Consider the following 12426-nt stretch of genomic DNA (forward strand, 5'->3'; position numbering starts at 1 on the left):
ACTTCAGTTTGTTTAGTTTGCATCTTTGTTTTTGAGTGTGTTCCTTTGCTTTTCTTGAGTTTTTCTTGTGGCCATGCATGAAACAATACATTTTAACCAGAGATTATTAAGTGTAAGTTTCTTTTTCTTCTTCACACCTTGCAGTATAGGGACTCCAGTGTGGATAATTTTGGACATGGGATTTGGCTGTGCTTCCTGGGGGGTTTTGTCATTAACTTTTAGACAGTCTGGGGAGGGTGGTTGGGTAGTACAAGGTAACCAAAGAGTAAAAAAATCACACACATTTACTACCTTTGGCAAAGAGGAATATTCCTCATATATAGATCAGGTAATAAACGATTGTTGATAAATTGTAAGACAAGAAATCTTTTGTGGCAAAGAATATTTGAAATATTTATTTTCTGATAAATTCTTATTTGATTTAGAATATTGTTTTAAATTACATTCTAAATTATAAGAAAAATAATAGCTAAGATTTATGGACACTTGAATGGAATACATTGTTATTTCATACATTCACAGATTGATACAGATATATGACAGGTGATGGGGATAATGTTTGGTAACTATAACAAAGGTAATCAGTGCAAGGAGATTTTTTTTCTCCCACCAGGAAATAGAAAACTGCTCTATTTTGTGTGACTGAAAAGGGACAGAACTTCTCCAAATGTTTACAAGCTACTGACAGCAGCAGCATGAACAGCAGCTCACCCAGCATTGCAGCCGTGCAGCTCTGCTATGAGCACCTGAACGGATCCTGTGTGAAAACCCCCTACTCACTAGGTCCCCGCCTGATCCTGTACACAATGTTTGGTTTTGGAGCTGTGCTGGCTGTATTTGGAAACCTCTTGGTAATGATTTCCATTCTCCACTTCAAGCAGCTGCATTCTCCAACCCATTTTTTGATCGCTTCCCTGGCTTGTGCGGACTTCATGGTGGGAGTGACTGTGATGCCCTTCAGCATAGTGAGGTCTGTGGAGAGCTGCTGGTATTTTGGGGAGAGTTACTGTCAATTTCATTCCTGTTTTGACGTGTCATTCTGTCTAGCTTCCATCTACCACTTGTGCTTTATCTCTCTGGACAGATACATTGCCATCTCTGACCCCCTGGTCTATCCGATCAGGTTTACGGTGTCTGTTTCTGGCATGTGTATTGCCTTCTCCTGGCTCTTTGCGATTATTTATTCTTTTTCTCTTTTTGGCACACTAGCAAATGCAGTTGGACTGGAGGATCTAGTAAGTGCACTCACCTGTGTGGGAGGCTGTCAAATTGCAATGAATCAGAGTTGGGTATTGGTGAATTTTCTATTATTTTTCATCCCCACCCTTGTGATGATAGTTCTGTACTCCAAGATTTTCCTCATTGCTGAACAACAGGCTAGAAAAATTGAGAGTCTGAGCATTAAGACTGGGCGATGCTCAGACATCTACCAAGACAGAGTGGCCAAGAGGGAGAGAAAGGCAGCAAGAACCCTGGGCATTGCAGTGCTGGCATTTCTGATCTCCTGGCTGCCTTACTTCCTGGATGCCATCACTGATGCCTTCCTAGGTTTCATCACTCCCACATATGTTTATGAAATATTGGTTTGGATTGCTTATTATAACTCAGCTATGAACCCCTTGATTTATGCTTTCTTTTATCCTTGGTTTCGAAAAGCCATCAAACTCATTGTCACTGGCAAAGTCTTGAGAGTGAATTCCTCGACAGTAAATTTAGTTTCTGGGTAAGTTCACTTTTAAGATGGAGGAATTGAAAACAGATTCACAGTGAACACACCATTGGGTAGAAAATTTAACCATATATGTGCAAGATCTTCTAATGCAAAATGCTTCCGATATGACCTAAACACTTAAATTCAGTTTCATCATTCTTTAATCAATATAACAGAAAAACCTGGTTGTTATGGAAACAGCATGACCTTGGAGCCAGAAACGTTTAACACCAATCTGGGGCTGCTACTTCTCTCTGAACTTCACTGTGTTTCTCTAGTTAATAATCTCCCCTTTGTAGCATCCTTAAAAAATTTAAAAGAATGCATGACAAGGATCTAGTATATTTTTGTTATTCTAAATCCTCCCTTTTATTACTTTACGGGAGTTCAATCCCTGGTTAAGACTTTTTATTCCTCTGTGACATTTTTCTATTAAAATGCAAAGGAGCTGGAAGATCCAGAGGTCCTGGTCTAGGGAGGGCAAAATATTGAATCTGCACTGTCAGGTTTTTAGATTTCTGAGTCAAGGATATGATAATCAGAGTCAGGTAAAATCAATCTAGAGACAGAGTTCTTTACTACCCTATCAATTGAATTGTTCACTATGGGAAAGGTAATTGGTGCCATAAATACCTTTTATTTGTTGAATGAGCTTCTTCTTGGTGATTGTCTGCTCATAACATTTCAGCTGTGTTTAGAAATTTTACCAGTTAACTTATGTTCAGTGAATGCATTGGTTTCTAAAATTGTCACTCATTATTGTACTTTATCTTAAATTAACTTACTATTTCCTCACTTCTGCATTATTCCAAAAATTACTTATAAGAGTTTTCAAGGATTCAAACGAAAGCCCAAATTAAAAATGTGTCCAAAAGAACAGAAAACTGAAGTGAAGAGTGTAAAGGATGGCAGACAGAGGCCGATAAATGCATTTTGTGTGATCCACAAATTTGAAACTGAATAAGTTAAGCAACTCACATTGGATACAACTTAGCCAGCTTTTTAGACATGCAGACTTGTTCTTGGTATTAAGATTGGAGGATGTTGTATATATATATTTTAAATAAATTAAAAAAATTTTAAATAAATTGCTTAATTCTATTCTAACTTTAGCTTTGTTGTCATCAGACATCAAGATTTAAAATTCAGAGTGTCACATCTTTGTAGCAGGAGTAAATACACATCAATATATTCTTGCTATTTTTCTGTAATTTCTTGCTTGTAAATCAGTCTTACATTAGCACATCATTTCTATTACTAAACAAATGCTTCAAATTGGTAAAATTTTCCTGAGATAGTGAATTATTTCTGATTATATTCTACTTGTTTGAAACTCTCGATCTGATGATTAAAGATGATAGACATGATTTAAAGGCACTCTAGACTGTTTAGTATTAGTTTAGCCACAATTTTTCAGTTCTGAACTGGAAATTATCAGCTTATTTTCATTTAGGGTTTTCAATGCAGTAACTTTAATTCTGTTTCACAGCTATAGAGAAATCATATTTCCTCATTTTAAATACAAGAAAGCTAAAATTAAAGTGTTTACAAACTCTGCTGAATATCATAAAGCTTCCAGATTCAAACAAGCACTTCTAACATCTTGTTTAATACATTTTCACTTGTCTTTTTTCAGTAGAGCTTCAGACAAATCATTAATTTTTCCACTTCCCTAGATCTACATTTCTTCTGTTTTTATAACTATATCAGAACTTTCTTCTTTAAAAAAAGTTAAGCTCCTGCTCTCATTTTTCTCTACTATGAATTACTCTGGTTGTGTGGGAACTAATCCATTGGCCTTTGTTTCAGTGAACATTTATTGAGTGCTTCTGATATGCAAACCTAAGAATGCTTTGTTTGAGTTATAGACCACTCATTCTGTGCTTGGGACTGACTTACCTGCCCTACTTAGTCTTCACAATACTATGTGAGAGAGAATACTATTGCTATATTATTACTTCTGGGTCATAAATGAGGGACACGAGGCATAATGAGGTGAGTCTCATTCCCACGGAGGTGTATTTGTTAAACAATAGAGCTGATACTCACATCCAAAGAATCAGAGAATAAGTAAATTAACCAATAATTCTTTCTCCTCTGTTGTGGCCCAGTCACTGCAGTCAAGTTATTGAGAGCAATATGAACACAAGACTTTGTACCAATTTTTTAAAGGAAAAAAAACCAGTCATCACAGAGAAAAGACTAAACACAATTCTTTGGAGATACAGTACATTGATGGGAGTAATTGATTTAGTGATGTATCATTTAACCTACAATTCTTCATTATGTATTTTACTGTACAAAGTTTTCCCCCTGAGGGTGAAGGGAGGTTCATTTAAATAAATTACATCTTAATTTCTACAGCAGGATTGGTCTGCACATCAAGCAAATACAGGCTCTTGTTTTTTCTATTACTGATTACTTGGTTCCTTTGAGCCTCTTCTCCATAGCAATTCTTGTACATTCAAAACACCTCATGCCATCTTTGTGTTGTGGATTTCCAAATTGCATTTAACTTTTTTTCATGGATATAGTGGGGCTTCCCTTGTGGCTCAGCTGGTAAAGAATTTGCCTGCAATGCAGGAGACCTGGGTTTGATCCCTGGGTTGGGAAGATCCCCTGGAGAAGGGAAAGGCTACCCACTCCAGTATTCTGGCCTGGAGAATTCAGTCCATGGGGTCACAAAGAGTTGGACACTTTCACTTTCAAAGGGCTTCTCTGGTGGTGCAGAGGTTAAAAAAAAGTGTCTGCCTGCAATTTGGGAGACCTGGGTTCGATCCCTGGGTTGGGAAGATCCCCTGCAGAAGGAAATGGCAATCCACTCTGGTATTCTTGCTTGGAGAATCCCATGGATGGAGGAGCTTTGTGGGCTATAGTTCACGGGTCACAAAGAGTCGGACACAACTGAGCGACTTCACTCATAGCCTCTTCTCCATAGCAAGTCTTGTACATTCAAAACACCTCATGCCATCTTTGTGTTGTGGGTTTCCAAATTGCATTTAACTTTTTTTCATGGATATAGTATATTATTATGATAGCAAATGATTACATTTGCACCTTTTATACTCCTTGAATAGCTCATGTATTAAGAATATGTTGTAAAGTTTGTCTTCATTTTTTTGTGTGAATGAGAAATTAAAACAGTAGCAACTGAATATATATCTAAATAGCTCCTACCTTCTTAGGAACCACTTTGTTCATTTGCCCCATCACACTACTTGCTGCTTTCTGATCATATGTTGGACATATTTATATTATATTTATACATATATATATATATTTATAGTGCCCCATCTCTCCTCCTGCACTGTGGCCCACAATGTGTCTGCAGTGCAGGAGACTTCGGTTTGATCCCTGGGTTGGGAAGATCCGCTGGAGGATGGCATGGCATCCCACTCTAGTATTTTGCCTGGGGAATCCCCATGGACAGAGGAGCCTGGCAGGCTACAGTCCATAGGGTCACAAAGAATCAGACATGATTGATCAACTAAGCACATCTCTCCCCCACAGTGCATGCCTCAGAAGAAAATGACCTACTTGTTCTTTGAGTAGCTTTAAGACGAACCTTCCACTTTGCTTGGAATATAGGGGAAACTCAACACCTATTTGCTGAATAAATAAATGCATGTTTCCTTTAAATATAGAAATACTTCATAGACATTGGAAAAAGATTGCACAGCATGAAAGTTGAGAATTAAGTTTCATTTAGGGCAAAACAAGGACCGCAGCCCAGGAGATGGCATTTCAGAGAGTTTTGAAGAACTGCTCCGAGGAGGCAAGCGGAGGAGCTAGATATATAGGAGTTTTGCAACAAAGGGTGGGTAGTTGTGAATATCAAAAAATTACTATTAATTAAAGAAACCAGATGTGTCAAGGTAAGAAATTTAGTGCTTTTCTATATGTGGGAAGAAGTAAGAGTCTGGGCTCACTGAAACCATTTCTTTGATATGCACCTCAGCTGCCTGGGGTCAGTATCCTGTATTTTCACATTCTGAGTATTCTCAGGTCTCACTGTAGGGAGTGGTACAGTGTGATGGTTATTAGATGATAGGTATTCTTTTCTGACTTTCATTAGGACTCAGAGGCTCATGTTGGAGGACTGTAGTTGCTGATGACTGTAACATTCTTGTTTACTGATATGGCAGGACATATTCTATTTCTCATAGATTATATAAGAATAAACATTTTGTTCAGTCACTCAGTTGTGTCTGACTCTTTGCAACACCATGGACTGCAACACACCAGGCTTCCCTCTCCTTCACCATCTCCTGGAGCTTGCTCAAACTTATGTCCATTGAGTCGGTGATGCTATCCAACCATCTCAGCCTCTGTCTTTCCCTTCGATTCTGCCTTCAATCTTTCCCAGCATCAGGGTCTTTTCTAATGGATCACCTCTACACATCAGGTGGTAAAAGTATTGGAGTTTCAGCTTCAGCATCAGTGCTTCCAACAAATAATCAGGACTGATTTCCTTTAGGATTGACTGGTTGGCTCTCCTTGCAGTCCAAGGGACTCTCAAGAGTCTTATCCAGCACCACAATTCAAAAGCATCAATTCTTCAGTGCTCAGCTTTCTTTATAGTCCAACTCTCACATCATGACTACTGGAAAAACCATAGCTTTGACTAGATGGACCTTTGTTGGCAAAGTAATATCTCTGCTTTTTAATGCTGTCGTCTATGGGGTCGCACAGAGTTGGACACAACTGAAGCGACTTAGCAGCAGCAGCGGCAGCAGGTTGGTCATAGCTTTTCTTCCAAAGAGCAAGCATCTTTTAATTTCATAGCTGCAGTCACCATCTGCAGTGATTTTGGAACCAAAAAAAGACTCTCAATGTTTCAATTGTTTACCCATCTATTTGCTATGAAGTGATGGGAGTGGATGCCATGACCTTAGTTTTTTGAATGTTGAGATTTAAGCCAACATTTTCACGCTCCTTTTTCACTTTCATCAAGAGGCCCTTTAGTTCTTCTTCACTTTCTGCCATAACGGTGGTATCATCTGCATATCTGAGATTATTGATATTTCTCCCAGCAATTTTGATTCCAGCTTGATTTCCAGCTCCAATCTTTACCCAGCCTAGCATTTGCAGGATGTATTCTTCATATAAGTTAAATAAGCAGAGTGACAATATACAGCCTTGATGTACTCCTTTCCTGATTTGGAATCAGTCTGTTGTTCCATGTCCAGTTCTAACTGGTGCTTCTTGACCTGAATAGTTTCCTCAGGGGGCAGGTAAGGTGGTCTGGTATTCCCATCTCTTTAAGAATTTTCCACAGTTTGTTGTGATCCACATAGTCAAAAGTTTCAGTGTAGTGAATGAAGGAGACACAGATGCTTTTCTGGAACTCTCTTGCTTTTTCTAGATCCAACGAATGTTGGCAATTTGATCTCTGGTTCCTCTGCCTTTTCTAAATCCAGCTTGAACATCTGGAAGTTCTCGGTTCACATACTGTTGAAACTTAGCTTGGAGGATTTTGAGCATTACCTTGCTAGCATGTGAAATGAGTGCAATTGTGTGGAAGTTTGAACATTCTTTGGTATTGCCTTCCTTTGGAATTGGAATGAAAACTAATCTTTTCCAGTCCTGTGGCCACCGTTGAGTATTCCAAATTTGATGACATATTGAGTGAAACACTTAACAGCTTTATCTTTTAGAATTTGAAACAGCTCAGGTGGAATTCCATTACCTCCACTAATTTTATTCATAGTGATGCTTCCTAAATTCCACTTGACTTCACACTCCAGGATGTCTGGGTGTAGGTGAGTGATCAGACCATTGTGGTTATCTGGGTCATTAAGATCCTTTCACATATATTAGATAAATAATTCTTTATGCATCATAGTGCTTATAGTAATACCAAAATTGCAGACACTACAGACACTTATTTTGTAGTTCTTGGGATCATTCCCTGGAAGGAGCATTCCTCTTTGTCAGGCATTTGTAGGTAAATTCAGGGTCAGAAACATTTCCAAATCAGGCATATCACATTAGCCACATTTTCTTGACCTTCCAATCATTAGCCCACTGTGATAAATGTATAAAATGCTAAAACTGAAGGCAACTTTGAGATGATCTATTCTGAACCATCCCTTTTTATTTTTAGAGACTCTAATTTTAATACTTTCATAATAGACATGCATAACAGATATAATCTATTCATACTTCTATAATTTGATGAATTTTGACATTTGTAGACACCTGTAAAGTTATAAAAATCAAGACTGAACATATATCAGTTCACTTCAGTTCAGTCACTCAGTCATGTCTGACTCTTTGCAACCCCATGGACTGCAGCATGCCAGGCTTCCCTGTCCTTCACCAACACCTGGAGCTTGATGACATCCAATCATCTCATCCTCTGTTGTCCCCTTCTCCTCCTGCCTTCAATGTTTCCCAGAATCAGGGTCTTTTCCAATGAGTCAGTTCTTTGCATCAAGTGGCCAAAGTATTGGAGTTTCAGCTTCAACATCAGTCCTTCCAATGAATATTCAGGACTGATTTCCTTTTGGGTTGACTGATTTGATCTGCTTGCAATCCAAGAGACTTTCAAGAGTCTTCTCCAACACCACAGTTCAAAATCATTAATTCTTTGGCCCTCAGCTTTCTTTATAGTCCAACTCTCACATCCATACATGACTACTGGAAAAACCATAGCTTTGACTAGACAGACCTTTGTTGACAAAGTAATGTCTCTGCTTTTTAATATGCTATCTGGGTTGGTCATAGCTTTTCTTCCAAGGAGCAAGTATCTTTTAATTTCATGGCTGCAGTCATCATCTGCAGTGATTCTGGAGCTAAAAAATAAAGTATCTCACTGTTTCCATTGTTTACCCATCTATTTGCCATGAAGTGATGGGACTGGATGCCACGATCTTAGTTTTCTGCATAGTGAGTTTTAAGCCAATTTTTTCACTCTCCTCTTTCAATTTCGTCAAGAGACTCTTTAGTTCTTTGTTTTCTGCCATAAGGGTGGTGTCATCTGCATATCTGAGTATTGATATTTCTCCCATCAATCTTGATTCTAGCTTGTGCTTCATCTAGTCTGACATTTTGCATGATGTACTCTGCATATAAGGTAAATAAGCAGGGTGACAGTATACAGGCTTGACATACTCCTTTCCCGATTTGGAACCAGTCTGTTGTTCTGTGTCCAGTTCTAACTTTTGCTTCTTGACCTGCATACAGATTTCTCAGGATGCAGGTAAGATGGTCTGGTATTCCCATTTCTTTAAGAATTTTCCAGTTTGTTGTGATCCACACAGTCAAGTTTTTGGCATAGTTAAGAAAGCAGATGTAGGTTTCTTTCTGGAACTCTCTTGCTTTTTCTATGATCCAACAGATGTTGGCAATTGGATCTCTGATTCCTCTGCCTTTTCGAAATCAAGCTTGAACATCTGGAAGTTGGTGGTTCATGTACTGTTGAAGCCTGGCTTGGAGAATTTTGAGCATTACTTTGCTAGCATGTGAGGAAAGTGCAATTGTGTGGTAGTTTGAACATTCTTTGGCATTGCTTTTCTTTGGGATTGGAGTGAAAACTGACCTTTTCCAGTCCTGTGGCCACTGCTGAGTTTTCCAAATTTGCTGGCATATTGAGTGCAGGACTTTCACAGCATCATCTTTCAGGATTTGAAACAGCTCAACTGGAATTCCATCACCTCCATTAGCTTTGTTATATATCACTTCCCAGATTTCATCATGTCCTTTGTAATGTTCTTCCTGCTCATCCCTACACAGTCAACCCTCTTCCATCCCCAGGCAGCCACTGATCAGCTTTATGTCACTCTATACTAATTTGCACTTCCTCAATCAGTTCAGTTGCTCAGTCATGTCTGACTCTTTGTCACTCCATAGATTGCAGCAAGCCAGGCCTCCCTGTCCAGCATCAACTTCTGGAGCTTGCTCAAACTCATGTCCAGCAAGTGGGATGTCCTAGAATTTTATGGAATGTACTTCCTAGCATTTTATATAAATGCACCCATACATTATATCATGTGCTCATTTTTGTTTGAATTATTTCACTCTGATGAATAATATAGAGAATAAGCCATGTCAAAATATGAATGACCATTTGATTCTTTTTCTTTTTGATTGAGTAGTACTTCACTGTGTGAATTGACCACATTTGTTTCTTTTTTAGTTGAGTTTGAATCATCTATTTTCAGGTGTAGGCCCTAGCTTAAGTGATCTGAACAAGGTCATACAGCCAGAGTCTTATGAATTCACAGAGTGGGGCCAGCCACTCTCCAGAGGGTGTCTGGCTGTATCCGGTCCTGCTGGGACAGCCCTGTGGTTCACCTTCATCTGCCCCTCCTCTGGTCCTGCACAAGCTCTCTTTTCTAAGAAGTGCTTCACTTCCGCTCCATTATATGTGGCTTGCCTGCTTTTAATGATCCACAACCATCTATTTCTTCTCTATTTTATACTAATGCAAATATTATATATTATTTACATGATATAAGCATGTACTTTATTATATTAATTATAATTCAGTAGCATAAAAATTTGGTATAATACATTGATATATTGTATGATATATAGAAATACATGCTATATGTATGCAATTATGCATTATATATTTCTTCTTAGTTCCATATGAGTTTTAAAGAATTTTATAAGATTTCAGTTAAAATTTTGACTTTAACTAGAGTTATGTTTCCAAAAATAAATTGTCTGATAACTTTGAAAGCACGACTCCATTGCCTTCTTGGACATAGTGTACTGATGAGGAGCTTGATCATAATATGATATTCACGTCTTTTTCATAAGCTGGTACCCTCTGGCCTCTCTTCCTAGGAACTTTTAAAAGTTTCTCTTTATATGTGTCTGTAGTTAGCATCTGAATTTGCATCATTTTTCCTCTTTGCACTTGGTAGAAACATGAAGTTTAGCTGAGAAGAAACTTTTTATAGCATTGTTTGTATTATTTTCTTGTCCTCATTCTTCAGTTGATTTTTCTGGGATTAAGAATTTCTTTCAGGATCTATTAGAAAAAACATTTCCTTCATCTTTCTGGTAAACTTTATTGTGTATATCGTGAGTGTATTTCTCTACCCTGGTTTTTCCATTAGTTTGCTCCATCAGATTTTCCTCTTTCAGAAATACTTTTTGGGGCATCTCAATAGGATTTTAGGAGGAAATGAACTCTGTGATTAGTTAACAGGGCTTATCTTCAGATGGTATGTACCAATTCAAGCATTCCCTTGTGAAAATGATGAAGTGCTTAAGTTCAGACCTGGCTAGCCTGGGCACAGGGAAGACAGGGATACTCTTTTTACATTTAGACTGTAGTTTCAAACTGGAGTTGTCCAAACCAAATTACTAACACAGAGAGTGACTAGAAAGCTCTGGGGTGTGCCTGAGATCTAATGAGGGATGAGGAAGGAAGATTTGCAGAGGACACTGGGAGTTTCTGGTTGGAGAAAATACAATGTTGTATCCTTTGCCATTTCAAACAAATCATTCCATAAGAGGTTAACATATATTAAGAAATATCTATGAAACAGAAATAAATTATGTAAAGAATCAAGTTCATAACCGACTCAGTTTTACACTGACTTGCAAAAATGCTTAAAACTTGCATATAATTATATACTTACTGCGTGTTATCAAAACTGCAAGACATCTTTTCCAAAGAATATTTGATTTGGGGGGTTAGAACATGAAAATATCATTTGTGGAGGGGGGCAGTATTGAGTGCACTACAGAGGGGAATGTGAGGTCTTCTGTCTGTGAGGATCTCACAGCAGCAGTATTCAGAGGGATTGCACCCATTTCTCAGGTGGATGGAGAGACATTGCAATCTGCTTCCAGTGACAACATCCCGAGAAGAGAGCAATCTTTTCTCAACCAGCACTGACTTTTGCAGAAGCTCACAATTGTGGGTGTGCCTAAATATCGTGGTGTTTTTAATGCTTTCCTGTAATGTAATTCATCCATTACAAGCTGCTCATGGTGTCTGTTCCCTTGTCTGTTTGTTGGTGCCCACTGAAGATATAAAAACGATTCTTGACTGGAGGAAAAAAGCCAAGTATTTGCTCTCACTGTGTGTACCCAGTTATATCTTTTTAGCTAAAATCCAGTAAAGTGGCCACAACAGGATTAAGAATTGGCAAAATGGTCAAGTCTAAGGATATAAAAAGTCTTTGGCCAAAAAAACATAATGGGTAGCTTAATGCGAGGAACTCTTTTGGAGAATAACTTTCTTAATAATCACTCTTGAAAATAATCTTCCAAGTTCACACCTTGCACTATAGGGATTCCATCTAGGGATTTTCTTATAGATAGCTTTTCTATATCAGGAAGGATTGTGTGCTTTAGGCAGTAATGCAGATAAACCTGGTAGGAGATGATTCTTTCACTCTGTAATTACTTCCCATATCACTGCCTGTTGCAGAGAGGAACGCTGGAGGTAAAAAAATAGAAAAATATGACTAAAAGAAAATTTTATCAAATTCAGGGAATGAAGCATTAGTTGAAATTACTCCCAATGTTATTGTTCAGGGTAATTTTTGTGCTTTGTTATTAAACACATTTGTGATTTATGAAATAAGGAAAATTAAAAAATAATTGTAATAATATCTGATAATTTCCTCAGATATCCTAGTGGATATATGTTTTTCACCTAGGTGTATTGAAAATCAGAATCCTATATTCTTTATGAAAATCAAGGACAGAATTCTTTGAGTGTAAAGGACAGATCATGAGCAGCAACT

At 38.0% G+C, this 12426-nt stretch overlaps 1 protein-coding gene across 1 annotated transcript; it reads left to right on the forward strand.

Moving 5' to 3' along the window:
- Nucleotides 1-695: 695 nt before the first annotated feature.
- On the forward strand, nucleotides 696-1727 carry LOC120862659 (trace amine-associated receptor 7a-like). Its single transcript, XM_040238743.1, has one exon. It carries the CDS (start codon nucleotides 696-698, stop codon nucleotides 1725-1727), a length of 1032 nt encoding a protein of 343 aa, XP_040094677.1.
- Nucleotides 1728-12426: the final 10699 nt, after the last annotated feature.

This window comes from Oryx dammah, unplaced genomic scaffold (genome assembly GCF_014754425.2).
Source record: "Oryx dammah isolate SB20612 unplaced genomic scaffold, SCBI_Odam_1.1 HiC_scaffold_4, whole genome shotgun sequence".
Taxonomy (NCBI): Eukaryota; Metazoa; Chordata; class Mammalia; order Artiodactyla; family Bovidae; genus Oryx; species Oryx dammah.

Excerpts from the sequence above, each read along its gene's own strand:
- LOC120862659 (XM_040238743.1), top strand. The coding sequence starts at position 696 with ATGAACAGCAGCTCACCCAGCATTGCAGCCGTGCAGCTCTGCTATGAG.